This window comes from Chrysemys picta, chromosome 5, assembly GCF_011386835.1.
Source record: "Chrysemys picta bellii isolate R12L10 chromosome 5, ASM1138683v2, whole genome shotgun sequence".
Taxonomy (NCBI): Eukaryota; Metazoa; Chordata; order Testudines; family Emydidae; genus Chrysemys; species Chrysemys picta.
Genome location: NC_088795.1, coordinates 128,189,526 through 128,209,419, shown reverse-complemented (window position 1 = coordinate 128,209,419; position 19,894 = coordinate 128,189,526). Strand labels below are relative to the sequence as shown.

Here is a 19,894-nt window from a genome sequence, read left to right as displayed (position 1 = left end):
AGAAAAAATATTGACCTGCATGTGTTTATTCATTAACATATCATCCTGCATATGGGATGCAGGAGGCTCTGATGTTTGTGTTTCCACTGGAATCCTTGTTGAGAACAGAAGCTTTATTCAGAAAACCATAAATCACATGGAAAACTTGCCGGGCCCATCAGACTTTTTGCAAACATTTCTAGTTAACAAGGTGAAGTTTTAAAAATTGACATTAAAGTCCACATCATACAAAAATGCTTGTCTCATAGTACAGCAAGTAATTTTCAAATGTACATCCATTCAGATCTGAGTCATTACCTGGAACAAACATAAAATATGGACAGCAAAAAAATGTTAACTTCTTAGAATACTTATTGATTTGAATGTTAAAATAAGAAGCTTGTTTCCTGTCATGTCATGTTCATGTGGGAAGAGGTAGGATAACAGAAAACATCATTCATTCATTTCTAGAAAGTTAAATAATAAATTCATCTACTCACAGAAGTATGTATCATAGGAGACAGAGGCAAATAAGCATGATTCTTTTTGTATTTTAATTTATATAACTTCTTGTTAAACATGCGGTATTCCAAATACAAAGCATACTTCAAACTTATCTTTGCTATGCTAAGCCTCTTACCATTGAATCTGATGTATCTGTTGTGTTGCTTTCTTAAGAGATTCTTCTAATTTTGCAATCTATGACATAATCAAAGACTTATAGAAATTCCATTTGTGCGAAACACAGTTTGATTGTCAAACACATACTTTTATAGAGAGTTTACTGATTGAATCACATTTATTCTTAGATACTATTGCCATACCAGTACACGGAAAGAGTCAGCATAGTAGTGGGTATATGGATCTATTTTATTTCTGAAGATCTACATGTCCATGTTTTTTGACTGACAAACTTAAATTTTGATTCTAGAATGCACTGACATGTTACAAAGCTCTGGTAAAGTGATACTGAGAAGAGAGTTTAAAGGAAGTTTGTTTCTATCTTTCTTCTCATTTTTGTCCCTGATATAAAAGTGGAGTGAATAAGAATGAAAATAAATGAAAAACCCCAATATAAAAGTGTTATCACAGATTTCCTGAGATCTGAAATGCAATTAGCTTTTTAGAGTCCTTCTTTGTACTTTGACTTGATTCAAAAAGAATTTTCAAGAGATACAATAGATTGTATTACACACACAAAATACATTAAAAGAACATTAAGATTTGCAAAGTCAAGCACTCTAAAGGTCACAACTCTGCTAATGAATCATGTGCATGTAAATATGATATTTTTTTCAGTTTGCTTTTGTAGATATCTAGGAAATCAAACATTCATACAAAAACGATGATAAAAGAACATTATTAAGGCAGAGGCCTATGGAAAAATAGTATCAGGTTAGTTGTATCAGGTTAGTCACAGAGAGACAGAGGAAAAATGGACATGAGCAACAATAACAATTGTATTGGTAAAAAAGGAATGTAGAGTGTCTCCAGTATTCGGTAAAGATGTGCGGCAGCATTCTTCACACAGCACCACTTAGCAATTAAACATTATAATGCAGTGTAAGCTTTCCACCACAACTACCCTTATTTTTTTCTTTTTCTGCTTTTTAACAATTTTAAAACCATGAAACTATTTTTTAAAACCAACTTCAAATTTCAACATGTGGCCATCTGCTATTTCCTGTCCATTCTTAAATCATACTGTTTGTTTTAACTATACGGTCAGAATGGGTAACAACTTGGTGACTAAGATGCCTTTTATTTGCAGCGGTTGTCTCTGGCAGTTCTGGACTAGGTGAATCATCTCCTTCTGGTTCTGCATCTGCAGCTTGTAGAGTTTGCGCAGTTGATTGTTCAAACTCTGGAACGAACTGAAGATGTTGATAGTTTCTGTTGAACGCCTCACTATCTTCTCAATAGAGTATGCCAGGGGTCGGCAACCTTCGGCATGCGGCCCATCAGGGTAATCTGCTTGCGGGCCGCAAGACATTTTGTTTACATTGACCATCCGCAGGCCTGGTCCCCCTGCAGCTCCCAATGGCTGCAGTTTGCCATTCCCGGCCAATGGGAGCTGCTGGAAGCTGCAAGCAGCAGGGACATGCTGGCCGCCGGTTCCCAAAGCTCCCATTGGCTGGGAACTTTGAACCACGGACACTGGCAGCTGCCGGGAGGCCATGCCTGAGGACAGTTAACATAAACAAAACGTCTCGCAGTCCGCCAGCGGATTACCTTGATGGGCCGCTTGCCGAAGGTTGCCGACCCCTGGCATAGACTAAAACCAGGGCCGGCACTTCCACTAGGCGACTCTAGGCGGTCGCCTAGGGCGGCAGGATTTGGGGGGCGGCATTTTGCCATCCCCGGCAGCAATTCGGCGGCGGGGGTCCTTCCGTGCTGCGTCTTCGGGGCGCTTCGGCGGCGGGTCCTTCACTCACTCCAGGACCCGCCGCCGAAACGCCCCGAAGACGCGGAGCGGAAGGACCCTCGCCGCCGAATGCTCTGAGGAGGAGCGCTGCCACCTAGGGCGGCAAAAACCCTGGCGCCGCTCCTGACTAAGACCCTAAACTGCATCTCCCCATTCGCCTTGTGGAGTTCAGCTGGGATGCGAAATCATGCACACTGTTCCTTCCAATATGATGGTCTGTCAAAGAGGAAGCTTTCTCATGCATGAGGAATTATGATGAAATTCTGCAGTTTCTATTGTTCCTCTGACACCACGTCAGCTTAATCACACAGAGACAGAGAAAAATGGATACTAGCAACAACAACTTTATTGTAAAAAAAAATAATGTAGACCGTCTCCAGACTTGAGCACTCAGAGAAGATGTGCTGCAGTAATCTTCAAACAGCACCACCTAGTGACTAAGCATGATAATGAAGTTTAAGCTTTCCATCACAATCACGTAATTAAAGAGTCTATCATAGTGCATATGCATAAATAGGTTGAATTAAGGTTGTACAAACAAACTTAATTCTGGCATTTCCTAACTTTGGAGTGTTTGACTTGCAAACTTAATGATGATCTTTTAACATAGTTTTTTGAATATAATTTCCCAGGTTTCTATAAAAGCAAACTGAAAAAAACCTCTGCCCATTGAGCTAATGGAATAACTGGTAGCAATAGCAGGTTATCCTCTGTGACACCCTATACCCCATGTGACACCCTGTACCTCTTTTATATGGTTATTATGATATGTTTTGTAGAAAGTATGCCTTGTGAAGTATCATTTAAAAACCCATAATCTGCTGAACATCATCATACTATTAAGATGTGTGTAACATCCCTGCATTTACAATTATGAGATTTTTACTATATGATTATTACTGAAATGTATTGTAGTATTGGGTGACTCCCACAAACCATTTTCTCAGAGAAAAAGGCACACTGGAAAGCCAGCAAGGTGCTAAAGAGCCATTGCCTCTTCAATCAGACATTCCCTGTCGGGGGAGGGAGGTGTGAACAAGAAATTTACAATTAATCTGAAGGACATCTTGGAGTTCACGTACACAATGGAACTGCCTGGCCCTATGACCCAGCAAGGATTTTTCCAGCACAAAAGAGTTGGAGTATAAGAAGGGGAAAAATTCCTCTAGTCACCTCTCGTCTCTCCAGCTTATATCACTCTACTTATATCATCAATGAATACCCGAAGAACACTGAAGTAAGGGGAGTGGTCACAGGCTGAAAGAAAATCCAGCCTGTGAACTGAGAACTGTGAACTGAGAATTGCTTGCACCATCTGGTGGTCCTCAGAGTTATTCTGAATAGCCCTGAGAGACTTTTGGGAAACTGGCAGATTACATCATCTCTGCTGCCATTTGGAATTATAGACAGTGACTCACCTGTCCATATATTATACCTGCTTTGACCTCTCAATAACTCTCATTTCCTTTTCTTAGCTAATAAACCTTTAGTTAGTTTACTATTTAGAAAAACTGGATGAGCATGGGGAAGTCCATGGGGCCAGATATGCTGCATCCAAGGGAGCTAAAGGAGTTGGCGGATGTGATTGCAGAGCCATTGGCCATTATATTTGAAAACTCATGGCGATTGGGGGTGGTCCCGGATGACTGGAAAAAGGCTAATGTAGTCCCCATCTTTTAAAAAGGGAAGAAGAAATATCCAGGGAACTACAGGCCAGTCAGCCTCACCTCAGTCCCTGGAAAAATCATGCAGCAGGTCCTCAAGGAATCAATTCTGAAGCACTTAGAGGAGAGGAAAGTCATCAGGAACAGTCAGCATGGATTCACCAAGGGCAAGTCATGCCTGACTAACCTAATTGCCTTCTATGATGAGATAACTGGCTCTGTGGATGAGGGGAAAGCAGTGGATGTGTTATTCCTTGACTTTAGCAAAGCTTTTGATACAGTCTGCCACAGTATTCTTGCCGGCAAGTTAAAGAAGTATGGGCTGGATGAATGGACTATAAGGTGGATAGAAAGCTGGCTAGATCATCGGGCTCAACGGGTAGTGATCAATGGCTCCATGTCTAGTTGGCAGCTGGTATCAAGCGGAGTGCCCCAAGGGTCGTTCCTGGGGCCGGTTTTGTTCAATATCTTCATTAATGATCTGGAGGATGGTGTGGACTGCACTCTCAGCAAGTTTGCAGATGACACTAAACTGGGAAGAGTGGTAGATAAGCTGGAGGGTAGGGATAGGATACAGCGGGACCTAGACAAATTAGAGGATTGGGCCAAAAGAAACCTGATGAGGTTCAACAAGGGCAAGTGCAGAATCCTGCACTTAGGACGGAAGAATCACATGCACTGCTACAGACTAGGGACCGAATGGCTATGAAACAGTTCTGCAGAAAAGGACCTAGGGGTTACGGTGGACGAGAAGCGGGATATGAGTCGACAGTGTGCCCTTGTTGCCAAGAAGGCTAATGGCATTTTGGGCTGTGTAAGTAGGGGCATTGCCAGCATGATCGTTCCCCTCTATTTGACATTGGTGAGGCCTCATCTGGAGTACTGTGTCCAGTTTTGGGCCCCACACTACAAGAAGGAGGTGGAAAAATTGGAAAGAGTCCAGCGGAAGGCAACAAAAATGATTAGGGGGCTGGAGCACATGACTTATAAGGAGAGGCTGAGGGAACTGGGATTGTTTAGTCTGCAGAAGAGAAGAATGAGGGAGGGATTTGATAGCTGCTTTCAACTACCTGAAAGGGGGTTCCAAAGAGGATGGATCTAGACTGTTCTCAGGGGTACCAGATGACAGAACAAGGAGTAATGGTCTCAAGTTACATTGGGGGAGGTTTAGGTTGGATATTAGGAAAAAACTTTTTCACTAGGAGGGTGGTGAAGCACTGGAATGGGTTACCTAGGGAGGTGGTGGAATCTCCTTCCTTAGAGGTTTTTAAGATCAGGCTTGACAAAGCACTGGCTGGGATGATTTAGTTGGGAATTGATCCTGCTTTGAGCAGAGGGTTGGACTAGATGAGCTCCTGAGGTCCCTTCCAACCCCGAGATTCTATGATTCTACTATAAAATTGGCTACCAGCATTGTCTTTGGTGTAAGATCTAGGGTACCAACTGATCTGGGTAAAGTGATTTATCTCTTGGGACTGGAAGCAACTTGACTGCGGTGTGATTTTTCATGTAAGTAACCATTTCATCACAATGTCCAGTTTGTTTAAGTGGCAAGGTAGACTGGAGAGTCTCAGGAGTCTGTGACTCCATGGTAAGACTAATATAGTGAGCCAGCAGTTCACATTTGTTACTGGCTTGGTAAAATCTAATTATAGACTACACCACCAGTTTGGGGTGTCTGTCCTGTTTTCTGACAATCTACCCTGAGGTAGGCATTCATGGTTGTGAATCACTCCAGACACCATGACAGGTGCTAACACCCCCCCTCTTAATAAGTACGAAAGTCCAATCAAAATTTGTTTTCTAAATATAAACCAAAGAAATAAGGCACACAAAACAATCCTCCTTCCCACCCAAAGTCAAGCTTAGTTACCTTTCCTCTGTAGTATGCTAATAAGCGTCTTCTGTGTTTTTCTTGAAATTCTGAAATCTAAAAATAAAATTTGTGAATAATGGTTTTCAACTAATCATATGGACAAGTTGGGGGTGGGATAGCTCAGTGGTTTGAGCATTGGCCTGCTAAACCCAGGGTTGTGAGTTCAATCTTTGAGGGGGCTACTTAGGGATCTGGGGCAAAATCAGTACTTGGTCCTGCTAGTGAAGGCAGGGGGCTGGACTCAATGACCTTTCAGGGTCCCTTCCAGCTCTATGAGATAGGTATATCTCCATATTATATTATAAAGTTGAAATCGCTTCAGTTATAGTACATTTCTACAACATGAAGGAAAAAGAAACTGAAGTAATTCCCATTTTTTTATTTTTATATGTTTTTATATATCATTTAGGTTCAGAGCCAATAAAAACACTCTCCAGTTATACACCAGGGTGGCAACTAAAAACTTGTAAAATGTATATGTTTGAATCTGGAGTGGCCTGCCTAGGGGATGGTGGACTTATTTTATTGAGTTTGTTTTTTAAGACCATGTTCAATGACAAGGGAGAAAAAGAGGAAGTGTAGTTTTCCTCCAGTGTTTGCCCAACATTTAATCAATATAGAGTTAAACACAAACACAAATAAAATGGCAATATAAAACATACTATGTCTTATTGGCTATTATAGCTTGTCTTGTAAAAACATATTCTGTTAATTAAAAATATAGTCCGAGTGTGACACATGACTAGAAAGGGTTTAACATCCTGCAAAATAAATAACCCTCAAAAGACATGTGGGAAGATAATGTTTGTGTTTTTGTATATTTACATATGTATGAGTAAGGTCGACAATGTAATCAACAGTCCCCGTCTTTGCTGTATTCTGATAATACAGAGATCAAAAGAACATCCTATCATTTAAATGAATTGTGAACATGGTATATATCAGTATTCGTCTCTCTTTAAAATGTACTGTGAATGGTGGAGGAACAAGTAAATGGCCATAAGTTAATTTGTATAGCCAAGAACCAGTGATGGACCTCCTTCAAAGTCATCCTAATTACCTTTTGTTCCCTGAGGAACTCCAACTTGTCAAAAGACATGAAATTGTAAAAAAGATCTTTGGGTCCTGATTCTGTCATCTCAGATCTGCTTAGGCTTCATCAGGGGAAGTTTGAGTTGCAAGGCTGAGGTCCCAGTTATGCTGCTCCACCCTGAATATGATATTTGGACTTTGGACTATAACCTATGAACTATTTCTAAAAGAACTCTTTGCAACTACAAATCTTACCATCTCTGCTATGAATCTGCACTTAAATGAATTGAACTCATTTCTGTATGTATATTGATCTTTTAACCATCATCTCTCTTTTTTGTTTTTTAATAAAGCTTAGTTTAGTTAATAAGAATTGGCTTTAGTGTGTATTTGGGTAAGAGATGGAATATTCAATAACCTCGGAGGTAATGTGTCTGATCCTTTGGGAGTAGCAGAACCTTTTATTTTATATGATGAAATAAGATTTTCAGAAATTGTCATATTTGACTTAGGTACCTGGATGGAGGCCTGAGGCTGGATCACTTTAAGGGAACTATGTTGTTTGGACTTCTGAGTAACCAGTGAGGTAATAAAGAAGCTGTTTTATGATGGTTGGGTAAATCTAAGTATTGGAATATCCACCAGCTTTTTGGGGATTGTCTGCCCCATTCTTTGCAGTTCACCCTAATTGAGTGACCATAGCTGGCCCCCATTAGGATCCTGGTCACAGTGAGACATCCTACTTAGTTGTTAATACTACGTTAGTAAGTAGTAACTCTTGCTGAAATCAAAAAATAATTTCAAACTACTTGGAAACTGGCATATTGTGGCAAATCTCACTAATATGAAGTAGCAGAGTATAAATTTACACACAATAGTTACACTTGGGTTAAACACATAATATATTTTTCCAGCAGCTGGAAAACTAGGCCATGCCAGGTATTTGTTGTTTTTGCTTTCAGAACTCATTGAAAGGCAGTAAAAAGAACACAACCTAGCAGTGAATTTCACAATTCACAATATTTTATTTGGGGTTTGACAAATCCGATTGTCAAAATACTAATGTGGCTAGGATGTGATCTGTAATGGTCAGTGCAGACAACACTTCTATTGTAAGTGGAAATGTATCTTTATCTTAGGTTTAAGTTGTCTTATTTGTATATTATGTTGTTGTCATAGCTGTGGGGGAGGGGCGGCTAGGAGGAAGTTCAGTCCTGTCTCTATGTGCTTGAGTTGTTACTTGCAGTGTTCCAATAAATACTTTTATTTCTATAAGCAAATATTACAATGCCTAGTCTGTGAGGCCAGGCTCACGGTGGGAATGGGTGTAAGATAAACTGTTAACTGTACATATCAGCTGGGCTGGAAGAGAAACAAGTGACTCTCTATATGCTAATTTCTTGTGGCCATGTCAAAATGGCATGAGGTGTTTTGGCAGTAAAGTATTAGGCACAGGAAAAAAACAAAGGCTTGGGTTGCTGATCAAATGTTACTGATAAAGAGGCTGTGAATATAAAATAGAGGAGAAGCAAGAATAACCAACCTCTCTGTGCCCCTTACAGGGAAAAAAGAAATATATTGTACAATAAAAAACAGAATTCTAATATATTCGCATCTGGGACTTAGTACCCAAGCCATGTGCCATGTCCTAAATGAAACTTGGATTTTGTCACATGAAACTGTTCATTTTCTGGGAAATTAAGAAAGCTAAGAGTTTACTGGAAACTATTGAACAGACATCTGAATAACTGTCTTTTGATTCTAACTGTAGTCTTGAAAATTTCTGAATGGATTCTGAATTGTGCACATTGAAACAGTTTCTATAGACTATTCATCTAGACAACATCCAAATGCTCACATGAGTTTCTACATCATATTTTCCTTTCCCCTCCCTTTGAAACATTTTGTGGATTGTATTTTTTTTTAGCCATAGCATGTGGTGCCAACAGTGATTTAAATTTACTTGTTTAATTTCTGATATAGTCAATATTTGATACTTTTTCATTGCAAATATTTATGCATCATTAAAATAACAAGTAGTGATAATTAGTATGAGATTAAGACACAAACAGTAGCCCTGATGCTTTCTTAAGCACCTTGGAACTGTGTACTGGAGAAAGAAAATGTGGAAGTTGAACTATTCATACAATTTTTCCCTTTACACGGAAGTTAATAGAAGCTGCAAATGGTTAGCACTTTGAAAATCAGGCCATAATGAGTTGGTCAGTCCAAAAATGCCAAAAAACACAAAACGGGAACAAAAATCAACTAGCTAAACGAACAAAAAAACAGAGAAAAGAAATGAGGAAAACTGGAACTGCTAGACCTACAACTATACTGACAATGAGGAAAAAATAGGTTAGGAATGAAGATAAGTCAGTTTCTAAAAAAGAAAAAAAGCACACACACAAAAAATCTGGATTCTGATTGACAGATGGCAACCAAATCTTGCAAAACAAATCTCATAGGACTCACCTGTGTAATTTCTCTTGAATATTTTTTGCATAACATATCTAATCCCATAAACAGTGACTGAATTTCAGGATTTGTCTGCAGAGAAAGAGTAACTAAATGTTACCAAAATAAATGTCTACAATATAGCATTGTAATTTTTTAAAAGACAGAATTAGTGGCTGAAGAAAATGTAGTGGATATCATATTTAGGGTAAAATTTTCAAAAGTGCCTTTATGACTAAGGAACTTAGGTTCCATTTTCAAAAGTGACTTATGTACTTAGGAGCCTAAATTTCATTGACTTTTAATAAGGCACTTTTGAAAATGTTACCCTGTGTACTTAGAAAAACTTTAAAATACAGCATTACATTAAATGTTCCATAAACTGATTGATTGAACGGTTGTACATGGATAATAAATGGTAATGCAACAAGTTGTAGGGTGGTATCCAGTAGGAAGATGCAGAGATTAAGTCTGGTTTCATTCAGTATCTTTTTAATAATCTGGAAGAATTTTTAATAATATATTTAAACACTATAGATAATCTATTAAACAAATGTGCTTCATATATCTAAGAGTGAAAATTTAAAAGTGAACATTCATGGAGAGTAATATATGAAGAAGTGACAGTTTTCTTATCCTGGTATTTTATAAGTGAGGCCCCTAATATAACACAATGGTTTGCTGAAATTTTTAAATATGCTGCATAATTGTGTTCCATATTTTAAGCGCTCATTCAAAAAGTAAATACCTCGATATAGTGGCAAAGAAAACCCTTCCTAATTGGAACTGAGTTTAAAACTGATGTCTGAAGAGCCTGAAACAAGAATTCTGAGAGAAGCGTGAGATATTTTCATTCATCTGTAAAGGGTGCTGACTCTGAAGCCGAAGGACAAATGGTCTACATAGCCATATGAACTATTTCAGAGCTGAGAATTTCAGCAGAAATTACAAGCTAATGTGACTATCAACTATTGTTGGATGCAGTAGCATACATTAAACATTTTATAGTGGGACAGCTACTTGCTGAGGTGGGTAACTTCTCCACCAAATTTTAAGTCAGCTCTGCCCCCAAAAAGTTGGAAAATTTGAGTTCTATCCATTCCCCAGGAAGAAAATCTCAGCTGCCTCCTGAATGCCCAAAAGAAAAAAGCCACCTCTCATAGTTACTTTGGTGCCAAAATCCCCAGCTGTTCCCTACTCCATTATGAAACCTCCTGAGTTTTACTAAAAAATGTCTACAGTGCAATTAAGTATTTTCTCTTAAGAAAATGTGGTGCATTTTAAAATTTGGGGGTAGTGTATAATAAACTGAACTTAATATCAAAATAAATAATACACTATGATAGCTTTCTCTGAAATGTTTCTGGTTCTGTGTTCAGGGACAACTAGACAGAATTTCAATTCATGGATGAATAGATAATGTAAAGAAGTGGGACTGTAAATTTATTAGCTGTTGTGACTTTTTAGGGGAGAGACTAGTCTGTACAGAAACATAATGGAATGACAAATATAAGTGGGATAATGGAGCACTTGCCTATCAAATATAAATGAAAGACAGACTAGATTGTTGAGGCTGGTAAGTAGTGCTATTCAAGAAAGATTTAATAGACTCTGAGATATAATTTCTTTGATAAAATTTTCTTTCCTGAAGCTTCTGCTGGGGCAGTGCCCCTCCACATTGCCTTCTAACATAATGACATGGTTGACCTCCTATTATTTTACCATGTAAATTATGAAGCAGTTATCTAGTTCTCATTGAGTGAATATTTTGTATACCTATATAAATATAAACTAATGCACTCTAACCTATCTTTTATTCAAACTGAAACCCGTGCTAGCAAATCTCAGTGACCTTTATTCACCAATATAAGAAAATAAAATTTCATCCAGTGAGCAACCATCATATTCATACAAGTGCAGTATGCATATTTAAAATGTATTTTATGGATAAGCTATCAAATTTATTTAAGGTTCTAGCAAAGAGAGAGAGGTTCTTGAATTCATGCTAGAAATCTATTAAATGAAGAACTCCACTAGGAAGAGATTTACAAACCATCAAAAATAAGGGTTTGTAACAAATGTTTAGATTATTATTGTATAAAGCAATATAAGATGTTTTTATAATATCCCAAAATAATAAACACTGAGGCTTTGATTCAGCAAAGTACTTAAGCCTGTTCTGAAATAACGACCAGTTTGGTGACTGAAGTACAAAAATAGTAGAAATATAAAGCTATAATGACAACCATGCACTAACTGAAAAATGTGACCCTTCAATTACCCCAAATAAATAATGTAATGAGGAGTTTTAGCACATTTATAGGGCCCTATCCTGATTTCACTGAAGTCAGTTGGGAGTTTTGCCCTTAGTATCAATGGGGTCAGCATCATACCCATAAAACTTACTAGCCATTTTTCCTCTCAGGTCCCTAAATTATGGAGCTCAACCATTTTTTTGTGTGTGTGGATGCTTAATTATCATTCCCATTGATTTACTTAAGCAAGGCTTACTGATCACCACTAGTACCTTTTTAAACGATACAGTAATTAGCTACCTTTCAGTCCTCCAATATAGTAGCAGGTTTTAATGAAACAGTTAATCCTTTTGTTAACTGCTCAGCCACTACACTCTTGAATTCCTTTAGAATGCTTGATGTTTTCCATCCAGTTCTGGTGATGTGTTCCAATTTAAGATTGAAATCCTGGCCCTACTGACTTCAATGGCAAAACTCCCATGGATTGCAATGGAGCCAGAATTCACTATAATTTATCAGTTTGTTGACATCTCAATCTCTGACAGTGATTCATTGATTTACGTGAAAATAGTGGGTGTGACCTGGGCATGTAAATCCCAACATCATTTGTGGTGAAACTGATGCTAAGAAATAATGAAACTTCTCTGCAATGTTCTGCCCATCTTAATTACTCCCTGGTAGTCCAGCAGACCCATGGATTCCTACTTATAATATATTTTTTTAAAACCATTCTTATTTGTTCTTATGTTTTGGTTATTTGCTGTTCAAATTCTTAGGCTTCTTAATCTCCATTTTATATGTTACCTGCCAGAGTCTGTCTCCTTCTGCTGGCTTCAGTTGGGCTGAATATCCATTTTTGAAAGATAACTGTTTTGCTCTAACAACATTTTGTGCTTTGCCATCTAATTATGCACCCTTTTTTTTTGGTCTGTATATGCATGCCTACTCTAACTCTATTTTTGGTATGCTTAAATAGCCTCCATACTAAGTCTAAGGATTTTTGTTTTTGTCTTTAGGGTCTTTTTCATTAGCTTCCTCAGTTAAACCATTTTGAAAGTTCAGTATCATTATGTTGAACTTAATTATCTTGCGATCAGCTATTATAATGAGCCTTAGTGATTCATCTGTTGTTATTCCTTGGCCTGATTCTTGTGTGTTGCTTAGGACTATGTCAAGAAAAGTCTCTCCTCCTGTTATAGAGGACAGTACTAAAACTATTATCATATATTTAAATTCTTATGACTTGAGTTTTATATTCATACATATTCTACTCAAAACAAATACATTTTAGTTCAATAGATTTTATATTATTTTTGGTATAATGGTACTTCCCCCACCTCTACAACCTAATCTATCCTTATTGTATGACTTAGACCTTAATAATAGAGTATTCCATAGCATAGGCTTTTGTTTGTCATGCCACCAAGATTCAGAAATGCCTAGGTCATAAAGATCTTCTTCAATTGCCAGACAGTGTAGTTTACTTATTATTTCCCTTTAAGCTTCAGACATTGATGTTGATATAGATATCTACACACATTTAGGGTGGGGTTTTCAAAAGCACTTAGTGTTGGCTTAATTCTGCCCCACTGAAGTCAATGGGAGTATTAGCATTTCTAAGTATTTTTGAAAATCACACCCTTCGAATTTTTTATTCTGGCTAAGTGCCAGATTGCTTTATCTGACACCCTATTACTTTTCTGTAATGTGCCTCTGTGATATCATCCTGCCCTTCCTCCAGTTCAGCAGTATTTTTCATTCTATATTTTATTCATAAATACAGAGTATTATTGGTTTCAGAGTTGCAGCTGTGTTAATCTGTATTCACAAAAAGAACAGGAGTACTTGTGGCACCTTAGAAACTAACAAATTTATTTGAGCATAAGCTTTCGTGGGCTACAGCCCACTTCATCGGATGCATGCGGTGGAAAATACAGTAGGAAGATATATATATATACACACACAGACAGAACATGAAACAATGGGTGTTACCATACACACTATAAGGAGAGTGATCAGTTAAGGTGAGCTATTATCAGCAGGAAAGAAAAAAAGAACTGTTTGTAGTGGTAATGAAAATGGCCCATTTCCAGCAATTGACAAGAAGATGTGAGGAACTATAGGGGGCCATTTTCTGTGTGTGTATCTATCTCTCTCTCTCTCTCTCTCTATATATATATATTCCTACTGTATTTTCCACCGCATGCATGCGATGAAGTGGGCTGTAGCTCACGAAAGCTTATGCTCAAATAAATTTGTTAGTCTCTAAGGTGCCACAAGTACTCCTGTTCTTTGTATTATTGACATACTTAGTAGATGTATGTTAACCTGTTGTTAAATACTTCTAGGGATACTAAACCCTACTACAAGGCCCAGCAATGTAATACTGATTTCAGCCCAACTCTGCCTCTGTTCCAGGGCCATGATTGCCATATGGGCTTGTAGGAATGCTGTTTTCACTAAGCATGTTCATGATGTCCCCCTTACCCTCAGAAGGAAGGTGTTCCCTTTACCTGGCTGGCAGTTACTCAGGCGAAAATATAAAGTGCCTCCACAACCCAAATATGAATTAGCTAATGAGAAGGTGGTGTCTAGGCAGGAAGAGGAAGGATTAACTTTTCAACCCCATCTTAACAAAAATAGGAAGTGGGAGGCTGCACAGTCCTCTGGTGAGTGAGGGCAAGAACCCCTATGAATACTTCTATTCAGCTCTATCCCCACAAAGGAAAATAATACAGGGTTGAGTGGATTATTAAAAAAGGGAAGGTTTAGGGTGACTAGATGGCAAGGGTGAAAAGTCAGGACGAGGGTGGTGGATAATTGGCTCCCATATAAGACAAAGCCCCAAATATTGGGACTGTCCCTATAAAATCGGGACATCTGGTCACACTAGGAAGGCTAGACCTAATACCCATATATCTAAACACTGCTTGGACTGTACATGAGTTTTTCCTTCAATCCAAGAGCCAGAGTAACTGGTGCAGGTTGCACACTTTTTGTGGAGGGCAAAAAGGCCACACTCAGTACCGTGAACTGTAGTGCACAGGAGGACAGGGTTAATTTACCCGAAATCTGATAATAACATGGAACTTTCTACTTTTTGACAATCACCTCTAACCTTTTACTTTAGTCACCAACTTGCTTCTTGAAGAAGTTGTACTGATTTGCTGCTGACTTCTGGGGTGTACACACGCCAGGCTATATATAGTTGTGTCTGAAGAAATCCATAAATGTACCCTATATAGTAACAGAGCATCTATGACTACTGTCAAAACGTTTGTGAATGTCCATGTACAGCTGACAAACAAAAGGAAAGTATATTGTAATGAAATAACTCTACTGTTAAGGAAACTACAAATTAGTATAAAACAAATATTATGAAAGCCTTAGTTTACCTTTTTAGAAAGAAATATTGTACGGCAAGGAGCTCTACAAATCAAACATTCATCTTTTTTGCCTGTAAAATAAAAATGAATGTCATAGGAGTGTATGTCATACAGCATATGCAACTTGTTTTGATGCTTAGACCTTGTTTGTATCAAGAATCAAAGAGGCTGTACATAATTGCAAATAAAATCATATAAAGAGTTTGATTTTTCAAAAATGTGAACACACAGTTGCACAGGGAAAAATGTGCAATGGCTCCCAGGCCTGAATCCTACAGACACTTATGTATGCAAGCAACTTTATGCACAAGAGTAGTCTCACTGAATCCTGTTGTTTGAGTACTTCTGTTGACTTAAATGAGACTACTCACATGCTTAAATTTAAGTTCATGCTTAAATGATTTGATGGATGAGAACTAACCAGAGGTATGACTTTAAGATATTTTGGGCCCAATTCTGCCCCCACTGAACTCAGTGGGTGAAATTTGTGAAGTCTTGACTTCAATAGAATTTCACCCTTTGTGTTTTTTTTTTGTCAGTGACTTCAATATAAGCAGGATCAGACTTTATTCCTGAGCATAAAAGTAACCATTTTCTAAAATATGTCTTTATTATTTGAAACACATTAACAATTATTCTAAATAGATACACACAATCATAATATTTAAATACACTCATTATCTTCCTTGATAGTTGACTAGATATGTCTTATGTATTTATACAATAGCTATTTGCTTACTGCCTAACATGTTGAGTATCAATGTTTATAATGATGTTTGGAGACGAAGAACACTGTAAAAATGGTATTATAACAGGTAGAAATAGTATCTGAATTCACATCAGTAAAAACCTACACTCTATCAATTTTCTTCTCACTCAGACTTTATTAAGAAGGGACAGATGTGAGACACATTTTAGTTACGTTCAGTTACTGGGGCTGCACTTTGGGCACCTTCCTCTTAAACAAAGCCACTGATTACACCAGGTGCCACCAGACTCCTTGTTGTTTTTGTAGATACAGACTAACACGGCTACCCCCTGATACTTGATTACACTAGCTAATTCTTGAAGAATTTCTTTAATTTTTGATATATGAATTTTTGTTTTTTTCATAAACCCTCAGAAAAACCAAAACTGTTGAAATGACATCACAGTCTGACAAGGAAAGAGAAGAAATGCCATATTTTGTGTCTGTCTGATAATCAATAGGGGTGGCATCCACGAAGGTACTTCAGTGCCTAAACGTCAGACTTTGGTGCCTAAATCCCAGTTTTGGCTTTTGTACAATTCATAGGCACCTAAATTCATTCAGTGCCTAAGTTTTTCAGAGTAAACATTTTCTAGGCACCTATATTTCAGAGTCTGGGCATATGCACTAATGCCTCCCTCTATCTGTCCAGCAGTCTATGTGCTGCCTAAGCTCCAGAGCAATTTGCAAAGCCGGGGAAAACAGGTGCACACAGAGACCATTGACTGGATGGGGTTCCGTTCAAAATGCATACAAAGGACAAGATGGTGCCTGCCTTATAATGTTTAGCCCAGTGGCTAGAGCACTCAGCTAGGATATGGGAGACCTACAGTCAATTCCCCCTTCTCTGCCAGCTGGGGAGAAAGGGAGGGTTTGAATAGGTGCCCCTATTCAAATCCACTGTGGAACATGCTCTAACCACTGAGATATGACATATTCTGATGTGGATGACTCCCTCATATTCTCTTGTTGAAGCAGTGGCACTATTGGATAAATAATGAAAGAGTGTCTGGAGCCAGGGCCTCCCACATACCATGTGGGTGCCCCAACCACTGGACAAGAGAGACATTCCCATGCTCTCTCTCTGGCCCAATGACTATTCCACTGTGAATAAATACTTAAAACATAATTGGGCCATTTTGTGTGGCGCGAGGTGCCTAACTCATTCCCTCAAAGAGGCTTAGGTGCCTAAGCTGCCTCACTCCACGTGGTGTGTACCAATTAATGGACCACTAAGCAGAAACAGGCATCTCCCTGCAACCTGGACTTTTATGCCTATCTCGGAGAGAGGAGCAGGGCCTAGCACACAACTTTCTGGTTAACTTCTCCCATTGGCTAACTTAGGCAGCTCCTTGCCTACTCTGCTGGCTTTTGTGAATTCCATTCTGAAGTGTCTCTCTCTCCCCATTTATTGTAGAAGGAGCCTAAGCACCTAACTCAGCTTTATGGATCACAGAGTTGCTCCTGTGATTTTCTAGACACGTAAGCGTTAGCTGCTGTGACACTGAGTGTTGCAGCGCCTAAATCCCCTTGTGAATCCCACTTTACGAGCTTGATATTTCCAAGAGAAATCTGCCTCCCCTATGCTTCTGCCACAGCTCCTAAATATATATTGTAAGGCTTCCAAAATGTAGCTGATAGGCCAGATGCATAACATGGAGGTCTAAAAATATTGCAGGAACTCCCCCTTTTTAAAACGTCCTGCAGCTCTCAAACAGTAACGATTTAAATGAGGAAAATTTATAATAATAATATTGTAGTGGGGTTTAAAATGTCTGAAGCAACTAGTAAAATCTATCTTATAATGTAAATCCCACATGTTGAAATCTGTTCTAAAATTAAAGCAAAATGAAACAGTGCTTCAGAGTGAATGAAACAGTGCATGTCTGCACCTTAATCTGAATCAGCCAGTGAATGTGGGGACCATATCTGTCTTGCCTCAGACTTTTTACTAAAGCCTCAGATTTTGGGATGCATAAGGCATGATTCCAAAGTATCAAGACCTTGACTAACACTATAGTCAGATAAGGAGTTCTTTAATTCAATTTTTTAAAATTTTAATTTAGAAAACATGTAATATTTGTTTTAACGATACCTAGGGTAAGAAATTTATGTTAGGTGATTTAAAAAAAAAGGAAACTCTCAGGCTTTTCAATTTTATTGGACAAACACCATGCAGCCCAATGATCTTTTGATTATATGAAGGCGGAGGTTGCGGGGGGGAAAGGGGAAGGAGGGATGCGCACAGTCTCCTCATAAAAAGACCTAGTGGCTAGTCTGCTCTGTTTCATACTGATTAAGCTCACACTGCCCTTCAGCCACAAGCTAAGGCTGGGTCTACACTACCTGCCTGAATCGGCGGGTAGAAATCGACCTCTCGGGGATCGATTTATCGCGCCCCATCGGGACGCGACAATCGATCCCCGAATCGAAGCTCTTACTCCACCAGCGGAGGTGGGAGTAAGCGCCGTCGACGGGAAGCCGCAGAGGTCGATTTTGCCGCCGTCCTCACAGTGGGGTAAGTCGGCTGCGATACGTCGAATTCAGCTACGCCATTCATGTAGCTGAATTTGCGTATCTTAAATCGACTCCCCCCTGTAGTGTAGATGTAGCCTAATTTGCTAGTGTGGCCAGCATAGGTGCTGGAACTAGGGGTGCTACTGCACCTCCTGGCTTGAAGTGGTTTCCATTATATACAGAGTTTACAATTTGGTTCAATGGCTCCCAGCACCCCCACTATACACATTGTTCCAGGACCCCGATGGCCAGTCGGAAATATCGCACAGCTCTTGATGTGACCCTGATGGGTTGACGCACCACCAGACCTGCCACCCTCTGCCACCCTCGCTCCCTGCCTGAGCCCTTAGGCCAGGGAGCTGCATGGCCTGGGACAGGGCACGTCTCCCTCTCGTGATAGGCCGTTACCTTTCTGAAGACACGGCTCACAAATAACATGGCCGCAATTGGTGAGGCTGAACCTTGGCGTGGCCGTTCGGGGCTGTCGGAAACACACGTTGCAGAACACCAGGGCAGCCATCTTAATGGGGGAGCTGGGGCACTAATGTGCCCGGAGAGCCCAACCACGATGGAGGCTGTCTCGTCTCCTGGCCTTCCAGCCGCTGCAGGCAGCATTTGGCAGCTGCACCCGGAGCGGTGGCAGTTCGGGTTTGGAAGTGAGTGGCAGTTATGAGGGGAGGGAATTCCAGCTGCCAGTCACCCGCCCCTCCCCCACCCAGAGGGCAGTGAGCGTGTGAGGGGAGATTCACTAACCCCACCCCCCCAAGAGGGCAGTGAGCATGTGTGGGGGAGAGTCACCCCCCCCAAGAGGGAAGTGAGCATGTGTGGGGGAGATTCACCCCCCCCCAAGAGGGCAGTGAGCGTGTGTGAGGGGGGATTCACCCACCCCTCCCCCGCAAGAGGGCAGTGAACATGTGTGTGTGGGATTCACCCACCCCTCCCCCCCAAGAGGGCAGTGAGTATGTGTGGGGGAGATTCACCCCTCCCCCCCAAGAGGGAAGTGAGCATGTGTGGGGGAGATTCACCCCCCCCCCCAAGAGGGCAGTGAGCATGTGTGAGGGGGAATTCACCCACCCCTCCCCCCCAAGAGGGCAGTGAGCATGTGTGGGGGAGATTCACCCCCTCCCAAGAGGGCAGTGAGCATGTGTGGGGGAGATTCACCCCCTCCCAAGAGGGCAGTGAGCATGTGTGAGGGGGAATTCACCCGCCCCTCCCCCACAAGAGGGCAGTGAGCATGTGCGGGGGATTCACCAACCCCACCCCGCCAAGAGGGCAGTGAGCATGTGAGGGGGGATTCACCAACCCCGCCCCCCAAGAGGCTGGTGATCATGTGGGGGGGGGTTCACCCGCCCTTCCCCAACCAAGAGGCCGGTGAACATGTTAGGGGGGAGTCACCCATCCCTCCCCCACAAGAGGGTGGTGAGCATATGTGTGTGTGATTCACCCACACCTCCCCCCCAAGAGGGCAATGAGCATAAGAGGGTTTTTTTCCCTCACTCCCAACAAGGTGGTGAGCAGATGGGGGGATTCACTCACCTCCCCCCACAACAGGATG

The 19,894-nt window shown here is 40.3% G+C and overlaps 1 protein-coding gene across 1 annotated transcript; it reads right to left on the bottom strand.

The window, feature by feature from the left end:
* Window positions 1–293: 293 nt before the first annotated feature.
* RNF212 (ring finger protein 212) lies at window positions 294–18,980 on the bottom strand. The gene is made up of 6 exons (XM_065598522.1): window positions 18,748–18,980; window positions 15,084–15,145; window positions 9,452–9,526; window positions 5,942–5,998; window positions 620–678; window positions 294–297 (listed from the first exon to the last, which is right to left on the bottom strand). Exons 1-6 carry the CDS (start codon window positions 18,857–18,859, stop codon window positions 294–296), a joined length of 369 nt encoding a protein of 122 aa, XP_065454594.1. The 5' UTR covers window positions 18,860–18,980.
* Window positions 18,981–19,894: the final 914 nt, after the last annotated feature.

Bases quoted from the DNA above. Each gene is read 5' to 3' on its own strand.
- RNF212 (XM_065598522.1), bottom strand. From the start codon at position 18,859: ATGGCTGCCCTGGTGTTCTGCAACGTGTGTTTCCGACAGCCCCGAACG. The intron at 9,527-15,083 runs GTAAACTAAGGC...CTTTCTCTGCAG, and splicing joins CAATATTTCTTTCTAAAAAG to ACAAATCCTGAAATTCAGTC. The intron at 5,999-9,451 runs GTGAGTCCTATG...TTTTATTTTTAG, and splicing joins ATTCAAGAGAAATTACACAG to ATTTCAGAATTTCAAGAAAA.